The 27,324-nt window shown below is 41.8% G+C and overlaps 1 protein-coding gene across 9 annotated transcripts; it reads left to right on the top strand.

Moving 5' to 3' along the window:
* On the top strand, nt 1-26,916 carry RBM39 (RNA binding motif protein 39). 9 transcript variants are annotated; one of them, XM_061441517.1, is made up of 17 exons: nt 5-311; nt 3,506-3,568; nt 5,431-5,480; nt 7,955-8,149; nt 11,605-11,670; nt 11,761-11,814; nt 12,880-12,997; nt 13,620-13,772; nt 14,301-14,438; nt 15,938-16,003; nt 16,818-17,022; nt 17,215-17,292; nt 22,779-22,811; nt 23,571-23,646; nt 23,819-23,924; nt 25,748-25,826; nt 25,915-26,916. In XM_061441517.1, exons 2-17 carry the CDS (start codon nt 3,518-3,520, stop codon nt 26,013-26,015), a joined length of 1,569 nt encoding a protein of 522 aa, XP_061297501.1. In that variant the 5' UTR covers nt 5-311; nt 3,506-3,517; the 3' UTR covers nt 26,016-26,916. The 9 variants fall into 9 exon arrangements, with proteins under 9 accessions (XP_061297505.1, XP_061297507.1, XP_061297501.1 ...); XM_061441518.1 differs by having other exon boundaries at nt 7-311; nt 11,764-11,814; XM_061441526.1 differs by lacking the exon at nt 11,605-11,670 and adding an exon at nt 3,791-3,863 and having other exon boundaries at nt 8-311; nt 11,764-11,814.
* Nucleotides 26,917-27,324: the final 408 nt, after the last annotated feature.

The following is a 27,324-nucleotide window of genomic DNA, read 5'->3' as shown; positions in this document are numbered from 1 at the left end:
CCTGCGCCGGACCCTGGGCGGCCCCGTGCCGAGCGCCGAGCTGCGAGCAGCGAGTGGCGGCGGGCGCCATTTCGGGGAGCAGCCGCCGGTGCCACAGCCGGGGCCCAGCCCGGGTCCGGGGACCGCCCGCCACGGTCGCGCTTCCCCTCGCCGCCTGCCGCTCTCGGGCTGGCCGAGCGGCGCCGTCCATCTCACATTCAGACCCCTGTGGAGGGCTCCTGAGCCCTCGGGCCCATCCCCCACCGCTAGCGCCGCAACCAGGAGCCGAACCTCGGGCATCCGAACCAGGACAGCACCCGCCCACGGCGCAGGTAGCTACCGGGCGGGGAGCGCTCACCCCGCCGCTTGGGAGAACTGCGGCCTGCTCCGCGGAGCGTTGAGGCCTTGGCCTGCGGGCGGCCCGGGAGGCCTGTGCCCCTCCCGCCGCCATGGCCGCCTTCCTCCGGCCTGACCGCCCCTGTGCCGTGTCCCTAGGGACCGTCTCTGGTCTCCCCGCCGGTGCTCCCCTTGCGCTCTTTTGCGCCCGGGGCACTCGGCGGCTTGCCTGAGACCGCGGCCTGGCCGTGCGGGGTTCTGTGGTTCCTATGGCCACGTAGCGGGCGGGCCCGGCCGTCCCCGTCGCGCCGTTGTCCCTCCCCGAGCTCCCCCACGATGGCGCTGTGCAGAGTGACCAGCCCTGGCCGGCGCGGGGCTCTAGCCCTGTGTTCAGAGCTGGCAGGGCCCGGGCGGGGAGCGGCCCCGGGGTCTGCGCTGGGAGCTGGGGCGGGCCGGCGCGTTGGCTCTTGGTGATCTGCGGGCGCGCAGGGGACGAGGCCGCGCTCGGAGCAGGCCGGAGCCCCGGCGGAACGGGGCGGGTTTGGTCACCGCGGCGGAGTGGTCGGGAATCCGATGCTGTTCGTTGCGATCGCACGGAGGGAGCATGCGGGTGGGAGCCATCCGGGCGTAGGTGCCTCCCCGAACCGTCGGCCTTCTCCCTAAACTCTCCTGATGCTTTTCCAGGAGGCTCCTTGCAAAGCGAGAATGGAATTGTCATCTCCTGGAATTCCTAAAGCAAATAATGGCGAGGAGAGGACTCCTTTTATGTAATAGAACACAGCAAAAAGATGGAATCTGCCGTCAAAATACTGGCTGGGCCAGTAGCAGTAAATTTCGTGCCCCTTTAGGTTTTCTGTAGACTCACAAAATCTCAAGTGTAGTTCATCCCTTGTTTGTTTTGACGTTTTGGGGTTTTTCTTGTGTTTTTCTTTATTTGTTTAGGGGGTTTTGTCAGGCATATGCAGAATTTTTTGAGCAAGCCAAAAGGTTTTTATAAATTGCTTTATGCTTCAGTGCTTAATGACAGATACTTGAGAATCTGTTACGATTTTCTACTAATGTGAAATGAATAAGGACTCTTGATTATTTTTTAAAGAATAACAACTTTATATGTGGCATTATTATGTGCATTACATGAATTAATGTTGATGGTAGAACTGTGTTATATGAACAGAAGGTATTCTGATAAAAACATAGTATCACACCAATGAATGTGTTATGTACAGAGTACAAAGAGCATGGATTGCACGGGGTGAGACCAAAGGTCTGTGTAACTCAGGATCTGGTCTGTGATGGTGGCCATCAGTAAATGCCTATGAAAGAATAGAAGCAGCAGGAAGTGGGACAGCGATACTTCTCTCTGTGTGCTCTCAGTCACATAGTTGTGGTTCAGGGTCACAAGGCATGTCTTTGTTTAATGAAAAGCTTTTTCTGTCAGCTTTCGTGGGTTTTGTTTTTGTTTTCCCTTTGTTAGCATCCCCAGTGCTCTGTAACAGTGAATTCCGTGGCTAAATGCTGTGTGAATAAGAACCTTTGTTTTGAAGCCACCGGATGACAGTTATTTACTTTCTGTAGTTGGGTCACTGCAGTAATATCTGCTCCCTGTTCACTTTTCTATGCCACTTCTGACTTGGTGGTCCCTGTTCTGGTCCCCGCCATCCCTCAGTGGAATGAAGGCTCCCACCACAGGTTGGTTGATACATTGGCTAAATGACACATATGGACGTGTCATTGCAGGTGGGAGTTTGGTTGTAGAGTCCTGGGATTGGCTTGGGGCTTTTGATATCCTTAATCATACTGAGGTACTTGTTCATACCAAATACTGACAGAGCAGCGGTGAATTAAATCATGTGCATAAATCATGTATGTAGATAAGTTGAAAAGCCAAAAAAGTAAAATTGAGCCATTAAGCTAAAGATGATCATGTTTGTGAGAGTACTATAGCCCAAGAGGTAATACCTTGAAACTCAGGTTACCATGCCTCAGTGAAGTAACTGAGTGTGAATTTACAGTATTCTGATACTGCTAAAGGATTATGTTTTACTTTTCATTTTATTAATGAGCAGTGGTCAGATGTGAGTGGGAGAGTGATTTAATCCTTAGGCATGGTGCAGCTCTGGTATGATAATCTCCCATTATGAGTGAACAATTTAAAGGCTGTTAGAGTGATTTCATTCTGCTGGTCAAATCTCCGGATGGCAACATTTCAGCACAGTTCCTACAGGAATACCTGTAACAAAGGTGTAAAAACTAACTTGTATCTTCAAAAATCTGTTTTATGGCACACATGCAGGAAGTTTCCCTCTTGGGCTGTCTGAGTTGAATCTGGAGGGCTGGCTGTTTCTGAACCTAAGAAAGCATAAAAGAGAGACACTGTTGTATTAAGAAATTGGAGGAAGTTGAGTCTCTGTATTTCAGTGTAGAGTCTTGAGAGGTTCTTAATAGCAAACCTGCAACAGGAAAGAAAATAACATGTCAAAGGGATTCAGAGTGTAATAAAGGCATAATTACATTGGGGGGGTTGAAGTTGAAAATAAGGGGAACCATTTAAAACAACTAACCCAAACACATGTGTGGTGATTGGTGTTATATGGCTTGGTGGATTTCTTTCTCTCTGGCGTCTGAGGTTCGAGGCTGGATGGATCTTGTGTATGCTTCAGCAGCTCTTAATGCTTGAACCATAACTCTGTCTCTTGTGGCCCTCATTATGCAGGAGGCCAAATTTCTTAAAGGACATTAGTGTTGACAAGTTTTCAGCTCAGTAAATGTGGTAACAAATGCTGGGAAGCTGTGAACAGGTTTGCCTGAATGTTTGTACTGTGTTCTTTACATGTCGCTCGACTCCTTTGATCAAGCTCTGGTAGTTCTCAAGATGGCCACCAGACCTGTGTTTCTGTATCATAAATCATCTGTGCTCTTTGTTTTGAAGGAAATACGTGGACACCTCTGGGGTTTCCACTGGCTAATTGTGTTCGGTAGCATTTTGTTGTCTGCAGCTGTAATTGCTTTGTGTCACATTCTTCCTCATCTCAGTGGGCAAAGCTTCATTCCAGTTCTTGTTGGAAATGTCTTCTGAGACACTGGTTTTTCAATTTGAGCTAATGCATTGGTGACCTCTTAAGGAAAAGCCTTTGGTATATAAAGCATGAGGATGTTTTTGTTCTCAGGTGGATTTTGCTTCTTCTTTCAGGTATCCTGAAAAATGGCTGATGATATTGATATTGAAGCAATGCTTGAAGCTCCTTACAAGAAGGTGAGAAAAATCTGCCAGTGAGGTCCTGTTTACCTTAATTTAGCATTATTCATGAAACTACTGCTGAACTGTAAACTAACATCCCTGGAGCCCTCATGATTTATCTTATTGGAGATGCATTACATGTAACTTACAAGTAAATATATACTGTTAATGTAATTATATTGTGCAGTAGTTTCACTTCAGCGTGATGAATAAATGCCCATCTATCTCTCTTTGTAGACTTGCCTAACGATATCTCACCTCTACTCCCATGAATTCACCTTTGATTCCAGTGTGAACTGTCAATCATAAGGTAGTAATTGAGTGACGTATCGCTGTACCGTGGTCCCCTAGGTTTAAACAAACAAAAAAAGAACCAAAAGCAACAACCAAACAAAAAACCAAAACAAAACTACCCACAAACCAACCAAACAAAACCCCCACAACCAAAACCAAGAAAACAAAAACCTCTCCTAAAATTGCCAGGTCCAGTTTGGTATAGCAACAAGGTGAATGCAGTGGTTTGGGAAAACAGCAGGGTTCCAAGAATAACCTTTTCACCAGTCCCATGGCAAGTAAATATTTGAACAGTCTGCTCGGTGCAAGAAGAGTGAGACTTGCTTTTAATGCAGAAGGCTGGTGGTGGTTAATCTTTTAACAGGGCAGATGAAAATTCATTGCTGAGTGAACGAATTGATGGAAATTCTTGGATCCCTGAATAGAACATTCTTACCAAGTAAAAGACAGTATCACAGTCTGCGGTGTCATTCCAAAATAAGCTCTTGTATTTCTCTGTCCGAGTTGTTGAATTAGGAAATGTCTATTTTTTTCATGCAAAATTTTTCTCAATGAGCGTAGTGATGTCTTTCCCATAGACCAGCAGCAAATGAATACTGTCTTTTGTTGTTTTCCACCAAATGGTGGTGAAGTGTTAACATTATGCATGCTTTAGTACTGGTGTCACAAAACATGTATGTTCAGTTTAAGTCGCTTAGGAATTGTTCTTTTGATGTAAGTGATGTGATTAAATTGTAAAGCAAGTATATAAATTCTATAGCAGTTCTTGTTAGTCTATTCTGCAGTGTTTATTGCAACCATGTGATGAATTTTGGATGAGCATTTGTAAGTTTTAAGTGGTATAATTTTTTTTATGTAATACTTAGCAGTTACGTTAAAATCTTGAAGAGAAATTTGTAAATTGTTATGTTTAAAATTCTTGTGTCCTGGTTTAACATGGATATTTTCCATGTAAACAGGTATGGAAATAGGGAATGTTTAGGCTGGACTGGTGGATTATTGATGACTTTCTTGGGAGTCGACGTTACTAAAGCAGTGTGAATCCCTGTTTGCTTCAGGGCGAGATGTGTGACAGAGGTGACATCAAGCTCTTACAACCCTTCAACGAAAATGAGTGAAGATCTCGGGAATGGCATCGGTCACAGGAAATCCATAGTGGCTGCTGCTAGCGTAGCCACCGGGGCTTAGGCAGACATATAGCCTTGGTACTTATCAGAGGGGCACACAGACACAAACCTGAAACTTCCTCTTACATGTTATAGAAATAACAGTTAACCACTTGAGTGCTGAATTCTACAGGATAACTTGCTCTCTAAACCATGTAAGGAAGTACCTACAATTTAATACACACTTTTAAATGATGTAAGTCTTGTATTTTGTAATTGTATGAGTTAAATATAAGCAGCAAAGTGGTTAAACATGCTTATCTAAATTTTCTAAATCTTTCCACATTAAACTGCAAACAAGTAATTTAGTATTATAATTTTTGTTTTGTATTTTCTTATTCCTATTCCCATTACCCTTTGACCACTTGAAATGTTTCCGCTTCGTCCTCATGATGTTCTTCTATCAACCCTGCTTAGGATGAGAACAAATTGAGCAGTGCCAATGGCCATGAAGAACGCAGCAAGAAGTGAGTCTTTTCTCAGTTCTCTGCATTTTGGGGGAGGCTGCTGGGTTTTGTAACCTTGCAAATGCATGTCAGTATTGTTTAGGGTTATAAAATGGAAAAGCTTGGTATCTGCAAGTGCTACAACTACAGCAATTAGGAAATGTTCTCTTTGTTTGCAGATATAGTTACTCCCTTGTAACTGGTGTCATCAAAATCATGGAAACATTTAATGCTGGCGTTATTTAAAAATACAGGCTTGTTACATTCAGCATATTTAATTTTTTATTTGTTGCATTAGCAATGCAGTGGATTTTGCATTTTAAAAATGGATTTGGTGTAGAATTTTATGTGCTTTGGAACAGTTCAAAGCCTTTAAAGATAACTGGCACCTTGAGAAGTTTTGGGGTGTTGGATCCCTTCCCTCTATTCTCCCCAGATACAAAAATTTGCAAGTTTTTTCTTTGTAATCTAAACTCTGAAATTACAACATTTTCAAACAAGCAGAGTCCAAGCCCAGCTTCTTCAGGAAGCGTAATTCCAGGGTCAGAACACTGCTGCTGACCCAGCCTGTATGGAATAAAATCCTTGAAGAAAAATGCTTTGCATAAGAGTCAAATACTCCAAATAAATAGAAGGGGTTTAAGTCTGAGAAATAAATTCTCTACCTTACAAGCATCATTTGATGATGTGATAGTTGATGTAGGATGAATAATTGTCAATTTGATAGTTCACTAAACAGTAACCAGTGTGTGTCTGTAATACACAGCTCACTTGAGTGTCAACATGTGTGCTGTTGTCATCTTCTGAAATCAGAGAGATTCATGAGGGGGATCCAGAGAACATGTATTTCCAGAGAAATGAGCAGTCCATTTCCAACAGACTTAGGTTGCAATCTAATAATCTAAAATTGATTATATCTTACATGTGTGTTTCAACAATACTGTGCTGGCTATTAAAGCCCTATCAAAAGCAGCTGTTCCCAGTATTTTTAAGTTCTGCATTTTTGTTTCTTTAAAATACATACATGGCATCTAGTACCCTGCTTTTGTTTGCCTGCCATGTCTCAAAATAGAAACTGGGATTTGAAAAAAAGAGTGGGGTTTAAATCTTAGAAATGGTTCTGACCTTGATTTGTGGTAGAATTAGGAGAATACTGGAATATATATCAATTCATTTCCTTAGTTGCTGCAGCCTCTCTGAGACCAGAACAGTGGCATTTGCTGTCTTTCTGCGCATGGTTCCATTTTCATGGTGGACTTGTATGTTCAGAGTTTATATTTACAATTCAGAAAAACAGTAAACTAAGTTTAGAAGGGAAAGTTATTGTAGAAGATAAAAAAGTCAAGTGTTTTGCTGCTGTCTTGCAGTGTCATTGTGTGGAGTTTCACTTCCTTCTCTGGTTTTCTAACGGTACCCTCGTGTCTGTTCAGAAATGTTGCTCCTGTGGCGTATTCCCCATTTCAGTTTTTGAGTTAACTTGACTGGAAGTCTGCCCACAGCCGTAGAGAGTACCAGGGATGAACCCTTTGAAAAAGGGGAGTATGGCCTAAGAAGTTAAATGCATGAGTGACCGCTTTGACAGAAGATGCTGTGTGCAATCTGGAGCCCCAAAAGGAGGAGAGGAAAAATTCAGTAGCAAAGGATGTTGTGAATTTCAGAAGTTTAGCAGCAAAATTGCTTATTCCCCAAATGTAGTTTGAGTTAAATTACTTCAAGTAATTGGCTTGAGCATCTGTTTAACATATGTTTTATGAATGTATACACAGATACATGTTTTAAAAACTAAGGGACTTCAGTTTTCGTGGTCTGAGACTGAGATGGAAAGGAAAAAAACCTGCAAATAACCCAAAAGTGGGTCAGTGGTCTTCAGATGTGAGGTATAGTTGACATAGACATATAAAAAGTTGAAATTTTCCAACTGAATGGTTACAGTGATGAAGATCTGCAGTTTCCTCCAACCTGTAAGAGCTGCAGATTTGGAAGAGGAAGTGGCTTATGAGTGGGAGTAGCAAGTAGGAAGCAAAACTCTTAGGCAATATGTGAAGACTGATGGCAGGGAGTACCAAGAGAAAACCTTTCTTTCCCTCAGACTTGTCTCTTCCTTTCTACTTCTATTATGTCTTGTTTTATTTTGCTCTAAAAATATAATTTATTCTTAGCATCTAGATGGTGTATTTATGTTTGAAAGACACATGAAGTATTGCATTTATTATGTACAGGAGAGTCTTTTATAAGTCTTTTTATTCTTCCTGGAAACATTTTTTCAGTGATTATATAATTTTAGGTAAGAAAGTGCTTTGGAGCACCTTATTGTGGCTCATAATAAGTTTGAGAGCTTGAGACATGCTTAACCACCAAAGGACACTTGTAAAAATACCAACAAGCAGAAGGGTTTTCCTGTCAGTGTGACATCAGGTTAGAGGAACTGCGGAGTGCGAGATGAGTGACAGCACTGAGCCTGTGTGTGTAACCAAAGATGCGTTTTTCTTTCTCAGGAGAAAAAAGAGCAAGAGCCGAAGTCGAAGCCATGACAGGAAGAGGAGCAGAAGCAAGGAGCGGAAACGGAGCCGCGATCGGGAAAGGAAAAAGAGCAGAAGCCGGGAAAGAAAACGGAGCAGAAGCAAAGAACGCAGACGCAGCCGTTCCAGGAGTAGAGATCGGAGATTCAGAGGCCGCTATAGAAGTCCCTAGTAGGTTACTGATGTGGGGTTGCACGTGTGCTGCTTCAGTGTATGATGTGGAAGCTTAAAGTTTCACTCTGCTTTCTGTGTTGGTCGCTAATCATCTTGGAAAAGGTGAGAGGTTAGGGCTGGAGAGTGTCAATAAATACGGAGTCAAGAGGAGGAAGGCAGTATCGTATCCAGTTCCTCCTGCTAGTTTGCATTCCTACCTGAACTCAGAAATGCAAAAGCAAGTGAAGGTATGTGTACAGCTCTGGAAAACAAGGTTCATCACACAACTAAACTAACAATCAAGTTTTCTACATCTCCTCCCTATCTTCAGTGTATGGACCTGATGGTTTAACTGTCAGAAATGAGTAACAGCCTGGCTTCAGTTACAGGCTCATAAAACCTTTTGCTTGTATTACAAAGGTTTTTACTGGGTTGCTGCTCTTAACCATTTACTGCATAAACAATTCCATGTTTATGCATCCAGACTGGAAGCGTCTTGTTTCACTAATGCCCACACATTGCATACTTGCCCTGCTTTCTCTCAGACTTGTTTAGAAGAATTCTTCAGTTCCTTTCAGATACTTGGCTTGCTAGCACTTCTGCTATGCGTAGTTCCTGATAGTTGCAAGTCATTTCTCCAAACCCATCTTTTCATTGGTATTTATTCTGTGCTTCTGCTGTTCTGTATTCCTGCCCTCCCCTTTGCATCCCCTTCACCGGTGAGAACTGGGCTGTGTGTTCGGCTTTCACCCGAGGCCGCTCTTTGCGTCTGCTTTTGTCTGTGTCTCATCCCAACTGTTGTCAAATCTCAGAATCATGTCAGAATTAGCTTTTGAAACGGACGTATATTTTTAATCATGGCACGTAATGTTGTCCACGATGGAGAAAACTCTCAGGATGCTGCAGAAGACACTGTTTACCTTCTGAGAAACTGCAGGCTTGCACAGGTTTCTGCACATGAATGTTTTTCTAGATGGCTGGATTCCAACCCAGGGAAACATTCCTTTTTGAAATGCAAATAAGAAATGAGGTCTCATTTTGCACCAAGTCAGCTGGATGTTGGCATTTTCACAATCACGGAATGGTTCTGGTTGAAAGGGACCTTAAAGTTTATATAGTTCCAACCTGCCTGCTGTGGGCAGGGACACCTTCCACTAGAGCAGATTGCTCAAAATAGTGAAAACCTAGTGCAGCTCCTGGCTCTGAGATGCAGTGGCATCCTGTGCTTCCATCCATCCTGTGTATTTGGGATCATAGATCGTGTCCGCCCAGCTTTGCTTTGTCTTCAGGAACAGGCCCATCAGCCTCTGTGAAGCTGCTCCAGATTTCAGCTCTGAAGATTTCAGCTGTGCACAGTTGGAGTGTTATCTGCAGTTTTTTGGCACTCATAAGATTGAAGTAGCTGTTGGGTTCTGCCAGTGCTACTGTCGTGGCTCGAAACTGCCTTGTACACTTGATCAAGATCTTCAGCCTTCCAGATATGGAGCCTGCTAGTCTTGTCACCTCCAGTGTGGGGTTGTGTGGAGGAGATGTCCTTCATCTTATCGTTTGGTTGGGAATTGCTGGATTCTCCTGGCTGTCTCAGAGGGCTTTCTTCATCTGGAGAAACTCGGAGGCTTTAGTGTTCAGTCTTCCAAGCCAGTTTCCTCAAGAAGAGATTGAAAGGATGGCCATGAATACAGAACCTCATGCCTGTTTTAATGACTCAAGATACATTGTGCCAGGAGGAAAATGGTTGTGAGGGATCTTTTTCATTGTTATGATACTTGTCTATAGCTGTTATGGGCAATTTCTCTGGTATTGCAGTGTATTGAACAAAATATAGATAGTCATTGGTTTGTCTTGCTACATTTGGATTGAAACGGAGAACACCATGTTTTACATCAGGAGGTGTGAAGATGCACAGTAATCCTGTCTCTGCTAAGAAGCCAACCTGTAGAATTAGTACCAGCGTTTCCAGCTGCAGCCTTGGCAGGATGTGTGGTGGACATTGGAGAACCTGAATGGACACACTCAGCTTTTGTTTGTTTGAACTGGAGTAGGAAATGGAGTAATTTATCCTAGGCAAAAAGTCTGCTTTTGATGAGTAGTGATCTCATCTTAACATGTGCCTGGTTTTGTATTATCTTTTCTCTTAATAACTAGTTATTTTCTCTTAATAAGTAGTTTCTGAATGGTCTTTTTTTCTTCATTCTTTTTCCAGTGTTACCCAGGACCATAGTTCCCCTGCTTTAACCTGGCCAGCATGGTTTTAGATTTTGGCCCACTACTTCTACCTATGTCATGACATGTTTAAAAATGATCATCCTTCTTGTGGATGCTGCGTTTAACCAGAAGCATTCCCGCTCCACTGAGTAGCGAGATGATGTTTATCAGACAACTTGGTTGGCTTAAATGGATTTAGTGAAAGACTAGTTGATGTTTTCAGCCTGCTGTGTCTTTCAGAGTGCTTTCATATCAATTTATAGCCACAGCAGAAAGAATCAAGTCTGCAGATGGAAAGACTAAGCCCCTAGCATTCAGTCTGTGAGCAGTGCCTCTCCTGTTCAGTGGATATACAAGAGGAACATTAACAGGTGGTGTTCTTTTGCTTGTATCTACAAGGAGATCAAGTTCAGGGAGAACAAGATAGGCTGAATCTTTCTATTCATGTCACAGACTGTTACCCTGTGCCACAGTAACTAGCAAGAGGACTGTCCTTATCGTGGAAGCAGTGGGCGGATTGCCATGTGTTCTGATACGTTCTGTGATGCCTGGAGAACTAAAATTAGCTTCAGCCAGGAGACTGGATTCCTTCTGGGTGACATGTCTATATAAAGTTAACTGCTGGCTTAGTTGGTTCTTTGTTTTGATGTCCTAGTAAGAACTTTACTTGAAGGAGGCAGTATTTACATACTCATACCATGTGGGTCCACCTGAAACAACATTAGTGAATGCGTCCCTTGCGGACATCTGCAGGGAGTGACTTTGCTTTCCCCTTGCACCTCAAATTTCATGAAACTTTCTGGTTTAAAATGTTACATCTGAGCAAATAGTCCTGTCATCACCACAAACCCATCTCAAAACTCTGAGGCTGAGTTCCAGGCTGCTAAGGTACTGCTTTGCATTCACAGTAGGTAGAAAATGCCTGTGGACAAGAAACTATGTCAGAAAGATAACAGCAGTGACTGCAGCTCAGAATATTTTGCATGTGCAAATGTGCCATGTATGACTGACCCATGATTTGGTTATTCCTTGGCGTCCTGCCTGTGCTGGGGTTTTGTGGCAGTTGAAACTGAGCAGGGAGGATAGTCTGTGCCTTACAGTTTGGAGTGCTGCACGTAGTTTATGCATATGATGGGTGCTGCTAATGGAAAATGTTCACAAGTTCAGGTGTGAGGGTGGGTGAGCACCTCCAGTGGACTGGGGGCACAGACTGGAGATGGTGGACGGGGTACTCTAGTGAGTAACATCTGTCTTTGCTTTTACCGTAGTTCTGGTCCAAAATTCAACAGTGCCATCAGAGGGAAGATTGGTCTGCCTCACAGCATCAAATTAAGGTTGTTTTCTTTGCTCTTTATTGCATCTGCTTAAAATCAGACTGATGTATTTGAAGGTTTTCTAATAATCTTGTCGATCTCTCTTCATAGCAGAAGGCGCTCCAGAAGCAAAAGTCCCTTCAGGAAAGACAAGAGCCCTGTTAGGTAGGAATTTTTACACGTTTGTGATGGGGTTTGGTTTGTTTTTTTTAATTGAAGTTGGAAAAGTAATGGTGAAATAATGCATGTGTACTTGCTCTCCAGCTTATACTCACAAGTAATGCTGGAATTCATTCAGGTAGCCCCTGAGAGGAGACCATTGAAAAGATGTTGTTTTCTCCCCATGTCAAGCTCTTTTTTCCCCCAGTAACAATGCACACTTACGTAAATGTCAGTTTGAAAAACATACCTTGGTTTTCTTTTTGTGTTTCTGTATTCTCAAGCTTTTTTTTGTGTTGTGATTTGAATTAACTTTTCTGCTAAATCATACTTCATAATTTTAAGTACAGAATGGAAAAGTACTGCACAAATGCTTCTCTTCTCTATCCAGTATGTAGTGATGTTATTTGTAGAGCAGCCAAATATCTTTGAAATCCAGGAGGTGCTTATCTATTCTTAGGCTTCTCATTTAAGGGAATTGGATTTAGAGTGCTGCTAATGAGATTAAACTAATCTTAAACTAATGCAGTTAAAATTAACCAATCTTGCTTTGTTTCTTTTTAATTATTAACAAACGCTTTCTGAGATAATTTAGTTTAAACTTTTCTTGTGTATTGTCAGCTTTTTAATATTCATAAAAATAGAAGTACATACTACATGACTGGAAACTGGGTGCAGGTTCCAACGTTTCCTTTGTTTTCCGGTCCTTTCATCTGATCTTTTTGACTGCAAGCTCCTTAGTGCTACTACACCTTCTGGATAGTAGCAAAATAGCACTTCTGTTTAGCTGGGGCTAAATTACATATACATAACATTACATATTACTTAATATGTAATTCTCCAGTCATATTTAATGGTAACAGTTGAAACATGCTTAGTTGTGTTAATGAAGTAAATATTATAGTAATACCAGGCATTCCCTTCAGTTCCTGACTCTGCCCTTTTATAAAATGGCAGGAACTTTTTTCCCCACCAGACTCTAAAGTACTGGTTATTTAAAGTTTCATACGTAGTCCAGAGATGAGTTATCTTAATTCATATTACTTCTTAACTGAACCTTTCTCTTTCCAGAGAACCTATTGATAATCTTACCCCTGAAGAGAGGGATGCTCGAACAGTATTCTGCATGCAGCTGGCTGCAAGAATTCGACCAAGAGACCTGGAAGAATTTTTCTCTACAGTAGGAAAGGTAAGGATGGAGGTTATAATGATTCTGAATACCTCCAAAAGGTGTCCTAGTACAGGATTAATACTCTACAGAATTTTAAGCAAGTGGCTTTCTGGAGCTTCCTGTACAGGTTAAAGGGGGAATCAGTGATGGCCAGCTAATTCTTAAAGGCTCTGAACATGAAAATGTAATGTAACAGGAGTTCATTGCTCAGCAGGTGATGTAAACCATGGGAATGCAATTCTGATTTAAACAGCTTTATTTTCCAGATACTTCATTCTTTGGCAGATAGTTCTGCCACTTCTACTGTCATTAAAAAATTTAACTTTTAATTTTTAAAAACTTCATTTGTTCCATCAGCTGTAAGGTTCTGGCTTAGTGTTACAGTGCTGCAAGTATTCTGCTGTCCTTTTTCCTGTAGCATACTGCATTTGACTTGGAATAGCAGCTATTAATGCTAGCTTGCTTCTGTTAAGATAGCTTTATGCTGCTTTAGATTTGCAACATAATTACAAAACCATGGACTTGGCAAATAATTGGGTTTCAATTCCTTACTGGAAAAAATGGACTGCATTGTGGGTTTTTTTTAAGGCATTAGGTTCTTTCTTTTATCTCTAACAGGATTTCTGTCCTTGCCTTTCAGGTTCGTGATGTGCGAATGATTTCTGATAGGAATTCCAGGCGTTCAAAGGGAATTGCTTATGTTGAATTTGTTGATGTTAGTTCAGTGCCACTGGCAATAGGACTAACTGGACAGAGAGTCTTGGGTGTACCAATCATAGTACAAGCATCACAGGTAAGGAGTTATAAACCTCAACTTTATTCTTGTTGAGCAGTGTTGTGTTTGGCTTGTAGGAAGACTTTACTGTTGGAAAACTTGTTTACTGTTGAATGTTTGGAAAAGTACCAGAAAAGATTATTTAAGCTAATGGTAAATGGACCTTGTTTCCCATAGTTGACAAGCAAATTACATCAATTCAAAGTGATATAAATGCATTTTGAAAATACAGAAGAAATACAGTAATAATGAACCTGTAATAGTGTTACAGAATTGTAGTGTATGCTTTCCAGCATATGTAAAAATGAAGCTGTTAATTTACTAGATAGAAGCTAGAATTCTGCATCAAGTTACTTAGTTTGAAGGCTTTTGGAAGTCGTGTCTCTGTTCTTGGTCATGGGCTTGGATTTTGTAGGTTTTAAAGTCAAACTGAGAGTGTGCAGATTATAAACCAGCTTGTATGTTTTAGTGTGTCTGCTAGGTGTGTACTGCTTATGTTAAGGGGTGCTATTAAAGTCTTACAGAAGGTTTTTGTTTTTTCCTTAGGCGGAGAAAAACAGAGCAGCAGCAATGGCAAATAATCTGCAGAAGGGCAGTGCTGGTCCTATGAGGCTCTATGTGGGATCATTACACTTCAACATAACTGAAGATATGCTGCGAGGAATTTTTGAGCCATTTGGCAGGGTACATTTTCATTTTTTGGTAGTTCTTAAAACCCCAAATTAGTTGTAGAGTACTTGCAGCTTCTGGAAATAATTCAGCTTCACACCTGCAGAACACTTCTGCTTTTTCTTGCTCTTCTGTTCCTGTACATCCACAGAGCTCTAAATACGTAGTATTGGAGAAGAGAACCTTGATGTGTAATGTGCTCCACTGATTTTTGGATGGCAGCTTTTATGAAGGAGAGCTGAGAATTTGATGAATACCTAAATTATAGAGCAAAAACCCTTACAAAACCCAATTCCTACATCGTATCTGGCTTCTGCAGCTTGTAAATATGTTCCTCTGACATGATTGTGAATGGGGGCCCCATGTCACAGCTTAAAGCACAAAGCACAGGATGGGGTCTGAGCTCTGTTCACTGTGAATGTAGTTGTTTCATCTGTTTCTGAGGACTTTTGCTCATGTTACTAACACACACTTGCAGTGTGTCCCATACAGCTTGACACTGCCCCCTTTTCACTCCTGATCATTAAGCCCTAGTTTGCAGCATGGTAATAATGTCTTTTGTGTAAAGAGTAGGTTGAATAGGAAATGTCCAGTGGAGTCATAATAAATGTAACCCTGTTGTGTTAACTAAGGTATCATGAGCATGTCATTGTTAGTTAGGGAAAAGGTAACGTACTTAACATGCTGCTTGATGTAAGGAAAAAATAAAGATACATCAAGTCCATTGATGTCCCTTTCATACTATCTTTGGATCTTAATCTTGCCTCATACATACTGTAAGAGCACTCTTCAGATGCTTTATTCAGATGTGTATCTCTTGAATTCTGTTGTGCAGAAGCCTGGAAAATTGCAGCAATTTATTAAATATGAATCCACCTGTGCTCGTTTCCTCTCAAGGTCTGGCAGTGGGATTAATGTAGTTTAGGAAGCTGACCTACAGAGCTGTGAAGGTTTTTCCTTCTATTGATGCCATGTACTTCAGTCTAAATCTCACTTAGTTCTGTGTTGCTGTCTTTTCCCAACACTTGGGAATTGGCTCTTGGAAGACTTAGTAATACATTTTAAATTGAGATCTGTGATGTAAAAGTTCCCATATGCTAGTAACTATTTAAAATATACACCTTTTTCTAAAAGTTCCTGGTCAAACTCATGCAAACTGCTTTTCTTACCTTGTGAAATGGAGTTCCTCAGCCAATGAGATGCCATGACTGTAACGTTCTGGATAGGATTTGATGATGTCTGCTTGCTCATTGTCTGGTGGAATGTTGCATAACGACCAAGCCTCTGCCTGTAGATGATCTTAAAGGACAAATTGTGCATCACCCTGCTGATTTAGTATCAAAGTCCACAGCCAGCTGCCTGTGCACTCATTTGAGGAAGGAATGAGGAACTGATTAAAAGTAGTTTCACTTTCATATATGTGCACTTGGCAGGGCTGTATTCAGGTTTTGGTTTGATATTTCGTAGTTTATTCCAAAATGCATGCTAATAAATAGCTATCTTTTTACTTCTAGATTGAAAGTATTCAGCTCATGATGGACAGTGAAACTGGACGCTCAAAAGGATATGGATTTATTACGGTATGACTGGAATTGTCAGACTACTTAGACAGTTTCTTAATGTAACCTTCCCATGTAGTATAGCTTACTTGGCACTCTCTGTTAAGTCTCTACTTAGAAATGTCATGTTGCAGGAGATGCACCAGTGGCCTTTTTGTTTGTTTCTCACAGTTCTCTGTGGGTGTTGTGGTTGAGCAGTGCACATGTTTAGGATGGAATAGTGTACTTTGTGTCAGTGCCTGATAAAGCAGTGCTGTCATCTGCAGGTAAAGATACTAGTAAAAAAAGACTGGTATTTTCAACTTTCAGTTGAAAACAGCTTTCGTTTTACCCTCAGATACATAATTCTGAACTTGGGTTTATTGACTGACATGGCAGTTTGTGTGGCTCTTGGAGGCAAATTAAACCAGAAGCACTGTATAGCCCGTATTTGATGGGTTTAGTGCTGACAAAACATTTCTATATTTAATGAGATGTTACACAGCATAAAGTAGAACATCTGTTAGGAATAGCCAGTAAATGCATAGCAGTTAGAGGTTACAAAGGAGGTGGCTCATTCTTGGAAGGTGTTGAAAGACAACCGCAGCCATGACTTGTGTTGACTGCAGTATCTGGATGCTCCAGCTTCAGCAATCTAAATTTGTGAAAGTAAATACCCAAACCTGTATGCATTGGGTTTAAATGGAAAACATGAAGCACACTTAAGTTAGTTTGTAGCTATTGTTATCTTAAACTTAGTGTTTCTCATGTTTATGTAGCTGGATATTACATATGGTAGAACTGTTGCTGAATCCTTTAGGCTGTATTATTGAATTCGTATTTTTCCAATCTACAGTTCTCAGACTCTGAGTGTGCCAAAAAGGCCTTGGAACAACTCAATGGATTTGAGCTGGCTGGTAGGCCAATGAAAGTTGGACACGTAACTGAGCGCACTGATGCTTCTAGTGCCAGTTCATTTTTGGACAGTGATGAGTTGGAACGGACTGGAATTGATCTGGGAACAACTGGTCGCCTTCAGTTGATGGCAAGACTTGCAGAAGGTATGTGTGATGATTAACAGGAAAGGGGTGGGAAATACAGAAGCTTGCAGGGTTGGAGTTGGCACACCCCACAGTATATTATGCTAAATATATGAAATGGTATTTTTAAGCTTTTGACAACAGTGGGATTTGTGATATTGCATCCCTGAGTGAAAATGGCTTGCTATAAAGTACATTCATCTTCTGCTGTAGGTACTGGTTTGCAGATTCCCCCAGCTGCACAGCAGGCACTGCAGATGAGTGGGTCTCTGGCATTTGGAGCTGTGGCAGGTAAGAAATCACCTATTTATTCTTCAGAAATACTTTATGCTTTATAGTTTTGAGACAAGAGGCACTTACCTACATTTGGTGATCTTTTAAAATGGGAACATAGGTATTACTGCATGTTTTACAAGCTGTAAAACAGTGCAACTCCGTGAACTCATAAACAGTGACAGTCTATGACAGATTTGGGTGTGATTCACTTCGCATTATTTTTTGCAAATCTGTTGTAGTTCATTTAATCCATCCCCAGCCTTCATCTCTTTATCTTTACTATTCCCCTACTAATTCTACTGGAGTGCAGATGTTGACTGTTAAGAGTAGCAGGCTCATAACTGGAAAGACATTAACCCCTCTGAAAAAACAGATCTGTAGTGTTAGGTTTATACAGTGTGTGTCCTGGTGACGAGGGACACTGTATATAAAGGAATTTGTGTGTTGCTTGGAATTGGCTATAGTTTGTGTGTTCTGCAAGTGGGTATGTTGAAAGTGTTACTGAGACTTTGTGAGAGGGGATGAGGTTGAAGATACAGGATTGCTGCTGCTAGGTCATAGCTGGCCTAAACAGCAAACTGTTCAAGACGGCTTCAGGACTAGAGCAATAAGTAACCCAGGAGTTGAGGAATTACAGAGTGGAATTTCTTCTTATTTTTTTATTAATGCAAGAACAAATGGCATGAAACTGTCGTAGCAGTAAAAAAAGATGTGAATGTCACAAATAACTAGATGCTGGAAGGTGAGAGAACTGTTAGGAAATCAACAAAGAGCAGGGGGCATTGTTCTGTTTGTCTTCCAGCAAAGCATGACAGAAGTGATTCAGGATTAAAATACACCTGAATCATGTTACCAAAGTTACTCAGGTGCAGTTTGGAGAAGAGCATACACATGAAATTGTAGACATTTGCTAAAAGAATATAATGGGGTCTCTCTATAGATATCCCCATGGGAGGAATAGGAACTGGCAAGTAAAAAAGAAGTGTGGGTTGAGGAATAGGGTTTTTTCTATTTGAGAAGAAAAAGGTGAAAAAGACACAGGGGCAAGGAAAAAGTGTATCCAGTGCAGGAGAAGGAAAGATAAACAACACTAGAGATAAATTGCCTGTAACATAGGTGACAGAATGGTGTGACAGGCTTGCTTAGAAACAGGTATAGTCAATGAGAAATCAAAACACTGATGCTTTTCCCACCCCCATATTAGAAACAAAGAAGTCCAAAGCCCCAAATCAGTAACATGACTGAAAACGTGTGACACAGCTGAACTGTTAGGATAGCATGGAATCAGTGTGAGACAATATGGCTCTGGAGGAACAAGTGATAAGGCCAAATACAGGGTTTTGAGGAATGTGCATGTTCAGAAACTAGAAATGAAAGTGGTAGGAATAGTGGTGTTTGTTCTACTTGTATTGTACAAAAGGAGTAATGCAGATATGTGCAACTTAAGTAACTTTGGAAAAAAAAAAAGTTTTTTACTACCATAGAGTCATGAGCTATCCCCAAAGTGAGATTTGGTTATGGATTAAAGATCTCTTTACTCTTATTAGAGAAAATTACTACCAGGAATTATGTCATTGTGGGAGACTTTAACTTCCCTGATACAGATTGGAGAAGAATTGCTAGTAATAATGGTGGGGCCCAGATATTCCTGGATGTGATATCCGACAAATTTCTTCATCAAACACTCACTGACTCATGAAGAGGGGATGCTATTTTAAACTCAATTTGGTAAGTAATGAAGATGTTATGGATGAGAATAGAAATGACCATTGACTTGAGGGATCATGAGTTGCTCAAGTTTAAATGGAAGGATAAGTAGGTCTGTAAGGCTTCTGATTTCTAAAGCAGTGGTTGAAGAAATGAGGCCATAGAGTCATCTGGTCTGAGCAGCTTGGGTGTTTGAACAGTGAGGATGTAAAAAGTTTCTTCAGTTCCAAATTGCTAATGCTATATTGGATCTGTATTCCACAGAAAGAAGAAACAGTCCTGTTAGAAATGGGCTCCACACCGCACTGGGTGATTAACTACCTCCAAAGATATAAGGAATAAGCTCAGAGCCTATGAAGAAGAGGAAAAAGGACTGATAATAAACCTGTATTTTTAGCCTGGGGAGTAGTAAAATTGAGAATTACCTCATCAGATTTAGGCCTTGTAAAAGACATGAAAGCATAGATGAAGATTTACCAACTCCTGAAGAGAACAAAAAGGAAGCAGGGCTGAGGTTGAATGAAAAAACACTTCCAGGGTGTTCCAAAAGAGTCTCACTGCCTCGGTTTATAGCAGGGACACTGGTCATTAAAGTTTGGAATTTGAGGATGGTTAGCTAGGAACATGGAGAAAAACCCATTCACAGGCTTAGAAGCAAAGCTGAAAGTAAGATCTCAATGTAGTAAGAAAACTCCCATCAAGTTAGTGAGGGAATAGGTACATGAAATACGAGGTTTGATATCTAGTATTGTCAGTAAGTATTTTAAGTGTGATACAGTACATAGTGCTAACATCTAAATTACCTACGCTTAAAAGGAAGGAAGAACACCACAGCCTGGCCAGTTTCCAGTCCTGTTACTCTGGCTTCACTTCTGTCCTTAAAAAGCCATACTGAAGTTGGGTGAACTGGAGAATACTACTAAATACAGCATACTTCCAGAGAAACTGCATTTAAAGGCTCAGTCTTTGATAAAACTGAGTTTCTTACATGAGGAGCAGTAGTAGAGCTCTTCTCTCTGAACTTTTGACTTGTGCCATTCAGAAGTTATCAAGCTATACAAGTGGGTAGTACAGGAAATACAAGATGTGTAAAAAAAGCTGGCTCAAAAAAAGAGAAACTCATTTTTGGAAGGTCCAAGGCTGTTGTTGAAGCCAAAATTCAGGTGTTGGGCTGATCTTGTTTTAATATTTGCATAAATAACAATAGTCAACAAGAGTGTATGAGTGAGGTGAGTAAATACAGACGGGCTGTTGATAAGGCATTCTTGGGGTGTTGTACATTGTTCACCTTTCAGGATTGAAATGCATTCTAGTTGTATAGCCTGGGACTTAGGAGTGAAGGACAGCTAAGGAGGAGGAAGATAGATCTAAATACTCCAGTTCATCAGTGAGTGAATATGAACTGTCAGCATGCTGCATTTTTGGAAGGGCAGCTGTGTTCCTAGAGGTAGCATACTTGAGCAGCTGAGATGTAAAGTCCACACTGATGAACAGTTCTGGTCACCCATGTTCAAGAGGGGTTGAACCAAACTAAAGAACTAGTTTTACAGGAGACCTGACAACTTGGATGTTATTCCAATGGAGAGAATTCCAGCAGGGAAAGGAATTGAAGCAGCAGCTTGTAGTTCCTGCTCTTTAGTGAACTGTCTGAAAATCTGGGACTTAAACTATGCTATAGGGCATGCTTCTCATGCTTCGTGGCACAAAACATCCCTTACTTTTGGTAAGGAACTGTCAGTTCATGCAAAAGATAAGATAGTGCCCATGGTAGAGGGGCAGATAGGTGTTATCATCCGCAACCTCTCTCTGCTCTGCTGTTCTGTTGTAAGTAATCACTTTGAGTAATGCTTGGCAGGCTGCAGTTTATTAAAAGCTAGTTGTGTTTTGAATAAAGATGCAACTTCATTTTAGTTTAAGACACAAAATGCTTTCATAGATATTTCTGCTTTCTCTGTGCTAAGCATGTACTTCTCAGTCGTGCTGAACAGATTGTATGTACGGAACATGCTGAAGAAGGTACTTTGACCTTAACGTGACAGGTGTATTAATTTGAGTTTTTACATCCTATTTAAAGCTGCATGTGGGGAAGATTAAGAGGTGACAAGGAAGAGCGACAGTCTAAATTCCAGATGAATTTAGAAGTGAGAGGAGAGGACCATTCTTCAGTCTTGAGCAACAAGAAAATTCAGTTACTTGAAGAACAGGATTTATGTTACAGAGGTGGTAGATAATGAACCTACCAGACCTGTTCCTACAACCTACTGGTAGCAGATGTGTTTAGAACAGCTGTGACTAGGCTGTAAACAGAGCTTGCACTGGTGATCTGTATAGATTTGCCCCATTTGAGGCTTACTGACACTGGTGAGTTCAGTTGTACAGGGTGTACCTGTGCAGTTGTGCCAGAATTGCAGAGGAGGGGTCTCTGTCCTCCTCTAACCTGAGGGATGTAGGAGATCTGGGGGGTTATTAATGTTTTAAAAACACATTTATTTGCAGATGAGTTTGGGTAGTGATTAACTAGGTGAAATTAATTATAGATGGGGCCAAATCCATGCTGTTTGTGCAGAGAATACAGGTGAAGACAGTCTTACCCAGTATTGATCACTCCATGGAGCTGAAGATTTCTTTATGTTCAGATCCCTGTGGAAAACATGCTAAACATAGCCAATTCCTATTACAGTTCAGCCTTCCGAGCTTACTCCTTCCCTCTCTTGTTTTCAGTATAGTTCCCCATACATGGAGTTCTGTGGAAGTCACTTAGGAAGGAATATGAGGAAGACTTCCTCAGTGAGGCAGAGCTCTTGCTGCCTAATACTTAGAGAAAAAAAACAACTCATTCCAGTTGGCTCCCCAGTGTTGTGGAGAAGGGTTTATTAGGGGAAAAAGTATCCCAAAGGATACCTGACACCTTTGGGTCTTTCCAGGTAAGCTGGGAAGCTTACTTGGGTCTGTCACTTCACTGCCTTCTAAACAGGGGAATAAAAGCTGATGGTTAACTTTAGTCTTCTAACTAAGTTAGGATTTGTGTGAATTGAAGTGGAAGTGAAAAGGCTTATGCTGATGCTTCCTGCATTCTGGAGTTTTCTGTTGGTTTAAAGATAACAGGCATTAGAGTCATAACTTGGAAATGGATAAAAAGTCTCCATTTGTTCTGATTACTTCAGACTGGGACAGCTCCATGTTAATTTATTAAACAAGACATTAGTGGGGGGTTTTGGGGCAAATTAAATGTTCTGAACACTTGAAAATGTTTTGCATTGCAAAAACCCCGAAGTAACTTGTGTCATTACGACATTTATATGGACGGGTAACAGGTTCAATACCTTCTTGTTCTACTTGAAATTGCTGACTGCTTTCGGAGTGTCATGTTGGGACAGTTCCGTGCTTAAATGCTTTCTGTTAGTAGAGATTCCAAACTCACAATGCCTGTAAGAATTGCTGTAATTATTTTCTCATGGAACAAAATACATCTTAACAGAGAGATCAAGCACAGCAAAAGCAATGAGGAAATTACATGTTGAATTAAGGGACATGGTCATGTCTTTACTTTTAAGGTATTCAGTCTCTTTGAAATAAGCTTGCCTCTGGTTATGGAATTTCTGTTGAGTACAGAATATTCCATTTGAGTAGCTGAAATTAGTGATGAAACCCCTCACAACTAGAGAGGAGCAGTGAGAGTGGGTTGTGGTACCTGAACAAGCTCTTAACCACAAGAATACAGCTAAAAGCCTGGCTGGCAGGTGATGACACAGCGATGCACACACACTAACAAACTCTGTATACTCTTTCTTTAGATTTGCAGACGAGACTATCTCAGCAGAATGAAGGTAAGCAGTGTTTGATATGACTTGTCCCCAGTGAGTTTTGTTGTAGGTGTCTAGAAGTGAAATGCTTCTGGTACAGAGTTTGGCCACAGCCTGCGAAATTGTGTTGTATTAGTATTTGCAGGAAATCAGTCTGATTATGGACTGTAAAAACCAGAATGTATGTTAAATACTTCACTCTTTCTTCATAACATGTCCTGAGTGTTGGTAATGCTCCCCAGCCATACCTTAGTCCTTAAAAACGTGTGGGTTTGGGTGTGGGGTTGTTTCCAGGGGGGCAAAAGTAGGGATATACTTTGAAGGATAACTCAGCATGCTTAAAATACATTTGGAGGATGTACAGAAATGTCTGTTCCTTCCTTTGAAGCCAGGTGGGGTGGTGCTGCTCCATCCTGAGCTGCTGCTTGGCTTCCATGAGGAGGTGCTGCTGGCACACAACTTGGCAGAAGTTTTAGATGCATTGAAGATGCATTGACATATTTACATTGAACATCTGCCAAGATCCATGTACAGGGTTAGCTCTTCACTTCTTGGCTTCAGCTGTACTTCATCTGTGCTGTTTTCTGTATTGATCAATTTAAAATTGCCTATCATAGATAAGGGTCTAGCTACAAGGTTGCTTTTCTGCCTTCAATTTTCTGTTTAGTTATAACTTACCATTGGATGTTGTGATTTTTAAAGCTTATATAAAGATACTCATTTATATTGGAGCCATGCAGAGCAGGTTCTTAGATCTCTTACTGTTTTCTTCCATTACAACAGTTCTGGCTGCAGCTGCTTCAGTACAACCCCTTGCAACACAGTGCTTCCAGCTTTCCAACATGTTTAATCCTCAGACGTAAGTGATTTATCGTGGTCTGTGTCTGTTTGCCATTTGTTGATGACTTTAACATCTGAGTAAGGAACTGGAATATGGCAGAGGGTTTTTTGATGGGTTTTGGGTTGATTTTTTTTTTTTTCTGAGTGATAACAGTTCCATCTCTGTCCTGTTTTTCCTTCACCCCCTACAGTGAAGAAGAAGCTGGCTGGGATACAGAAATTAAAGATGATGTGATTGAGGAATGTAACAAACACGGGGGAGTTATCCACATCTATGTAGACAAAAACTCAGCTCAGGTATGCCTGGTTCCTGACTTACTAGACTGGAGATGAGCTGCTGTATGGTATATAAAACCACATTCAATCTTTCCATGCATTTCCTAACCATGAGGATCACTGCTGTGTGGCACTGCTGAGCTGGTGGGAGGCAGATGTGGTGTATTGTATCAGAGAAAACAGAGTGCCCTGTGATAGGTAGGGGGGAACCCAACAGCAGAAAAACCCCCAACACCCCCCCCCCCCAAAAGCACTGTCCCCCCAAGCCCAAAAAAGCAGCAGCCCTCAGCATAGCATCACATAGGTTCTGAGCACATGGAGCTGCAAATCTGGTTCACATTAGCAAGTGGATTTAAAAGGGAAAACTATAGCTACTGTATCATGAGTTAGCTGTTGGTTAATGCAGTCCACTTTGTCATGGTAGCATGGTGGTGACACCAATATAAAATACCCACTGATACTTAAAACTCCTGTGTTTGAACATGAGTTTCCACTGTGCTGTTCTGTTTTCCAGGCTTAGATTCTGGTCCTGTTACCTATTAAGTGTTCCCATTTCCCATCTCTTCGGGGCTCTTTCCCAGACTTGTCAGGCTAAGGGCTGTCGGCATTCAGCTGTGAAGATGGGCTTTGTTGTGAGTGAAAAGACTGGTGTGTTAGGGAAAGCTAAAGGTTTATGTTGCAGTATCTCCTGTCAGGGTTTCAGCAGCTCCAGTGCCTGCGTTGGAGAGAAAACAACTCTGTTAATTGCTTAATGCCTCAACCATCAGCCCCTGATGCCAAGTTTTCCCCTGAGAAGGAATGAGATCACAGTGGGAAGAGTTAGTCCTGGCTGGCAGAGGCTGCTAAAGGAAAAGCCAGATTCTGTTTCTCAATACTGTGAGGGTGGTGAGGCACATAGGGGTTGCCCAGGGAAGTTGTGAATGCTCCATCCCTGGTGGTGGTCAAGGTGAGGTTGGACAGAGCCTTGGGTGACATGGTTTAGTGTGAGGTGTCCCTGCTCATGGCAGGGGGGTTGGAACTGGATGATCTTAAGGTCCTTTCCAACCCTAACTATTCTGTGATTCTATAATACATTCTTTTCCTGTAAAATCTGTTTCAGTTAGAACCTGATCTGTTCAAGGATTACTGGTAGTAGTCTCTCTTTAAGCGGGCAGCCAGAATAATGCATACACATTGCTGTGGGTGGCTGTGTCTTGAAGGTACTGAATAGGAGTGTTGCAGTGCACTGGATTAGGCTGGTTTGGTGCCTTAGGTGCAAATGGAAAACCTCTGTCACTCATGTTAGATACTGTCCTAGGCTGCTCTTGCCCTCCTGTGAGGGGATTTCCCCCTTTGTCCCAGTCCTTGTTCAAGTAGAGTTCACGTACCAGTAGTACAGTACTGGTCTTCCTTGAAGCAGCAGATGTCCTTCCAGCCCGAGGAGTGCTTAAGCCCTTTAAAAACCAGGCTGTGAACTTACCTATCCAGTTAAGTGTGGTTCAGGCTGGTGACCTGCCCAGCGGGAGGCCCGGCCTGCAGCACAGGTAGCCAAACTCCTCCTGCTTTTGTTTTGCACCAGCTCTTTGTGGAGGGTTGTCTGAGCAAGTGAGCAATCACTGCTCGCTCATTGTGGGTCAGGCCCGCATTAGTTCTGCTTTGCAAACTGCTGCTCAGAGCAGTTTCATGCCAAGGTAGCAGTGTGGTAGCACATGCCACTAAAAAGCTGTTTTCTCACGTCAGTCTGATTTATGGGGCGGTCACGGCGGGAGGAGAGCAACAGGTTTGCCTCTGCCACAGCCTCTTCAGCACAGGCGGTGCTGGACCCTCCTCAGGCTTCTCACAGCTCTGACCCTTCTGTATTACAGGGCAACGTGTACGTCAAATGTCCTTCCATCGCTGCTGCCATTGCAGCTGTCAATGCGTTGCACGGGAGGTGGTTTGCAGGTGAGTGGCTTCCACACAGAAACCTTTAGTTAATGTAGTTCCTTACAGAAATGACCAGATACTGATGCCTGTTTCATCTTCTGATCAGGTAAAATGATCACAGCAGCGTATGTACCTCTTCCAACGTACCATAGCCTTTTCCCAGACTCCATGACTGCAACCCAACTACTGGTTCCTGTTCGACGATGAAGATGGATTTAGTCAGTTTTGTACATAGTTATTTTTTGGAGGAAGATTGAGTTATCTTTTATTTAGATAAAACTAAAGGAAAGGATTTAATGTCATTTTGTGTACACTTCCTGCTACCTTTAAAAATAAAATGAAGTAAGCAGAAATGCAGTGTGTTCATTCTCCCTAACTAGCATTTCCACTGTATACAAAGCTGTTGACTTCTTGTTCTGCCTTGTAATTCTTGTACATTGACTAAGGTGATCTGTAGGAACTGAGAAGTAGCTCATAGAAAACAAGTTCTCTGTAAAAGGCAGATGGGACATAATGACATTTTTAATGTTTCACAAAGCCTTTCTTTTAATGCCGCAATTACATTTACACTTCACTAAATGTAGGTGATCTGCTAAGGGTTAATATCAAAGGTAGACGTTCTGAAGGGACAAATTTAGTGTTTTGTATAAATGGAAGATTCACCAGGCTACTGAAAGCTGACTCTAGGCAGCCACTCAGCTTGCTTTGTGCTGAATAATTGGTAAGAATAGAAGGATTGAAGGGGTTTATTTCTTGATGGTAACTTTTGATTAATGTATCTGTAAAAGTTTCTTTGTAAATACTGTGTGAGGTGTGTCTAAGTTTCCAAACAAAACGATCTCTGCATTTCCACATCAGTCTCTATGTCCGCCGTGGGGCACAGCTGAAGGATTTCAGCCAGGTTTGAAAATGGGTAGGAAATACAGAAACATGTTTTGTTGTGGTTGCATATAATCTTTGCTCTTTTTAAGCTCTGTGAGCTCTGAAATATATTTTTGGGTTACTTCAGTGTGTTTGACAAGACAGCTTGATATTTCTATCAAACAAAGACTTTCATATTGCAACAATCTTTGTAAGAACCACTCAAATAAAATTCTCTTAAAAAGGCCTTCACGAAGCTTTATTCCTCCACTGGACTGGAAGTGTTTGATGGGTGCTGTGATATGGAGGTGGGTGGAATGTCACCCTTCCTGGTGTGACCCCACACACACTCTGCTGCAGCCGTGGCTGTTCAGGAACCTCTTGTGCCCTTTCTCAAGCTCGGGCCTGCTGCAGGTCCTTTTGCCCTCCTCTGCCCCATCTTTCACACATGGTCATGGAGTGTGAGGATGGAGCAGTCATTTAGTTGGTTGTCCTGTCACTACTCCTTTCCTACCTCCTGTCACTTTTAACTGCCTAGTACAAGGGGTGGTTGACAGTGGTGTGGAGTCCCATGGGTGGCAGAGGTGCTGCTGGTGCTCAGGGCAGGAGGTGGTGGTGACCTGGGCTCCATCAGTGCAGGTTGCTGTGGCTGAGC

This window comes from Pezoporus flaviventris, unplaced genomic scaffold (genome assembly GCF_033815535.1).
Source record: "Pezoporus flaviventris isolate CSIRO_AGI_PZ_B2104156 unplaced genomic scaffold, CSIRO_AGI_Pfla_v1 ptg000213l, whole genome shotgun sequence".
NCBI classification, from domain to species: Eukaryota; Metazoa; Chordata; class Aves; order Psittaciformes; family Psittacidae; genus Pezoporus; species Pezoporus flaviventris.
This window is presented reverse-complemented; position numbering and strand designations above follow the sequence as displayed.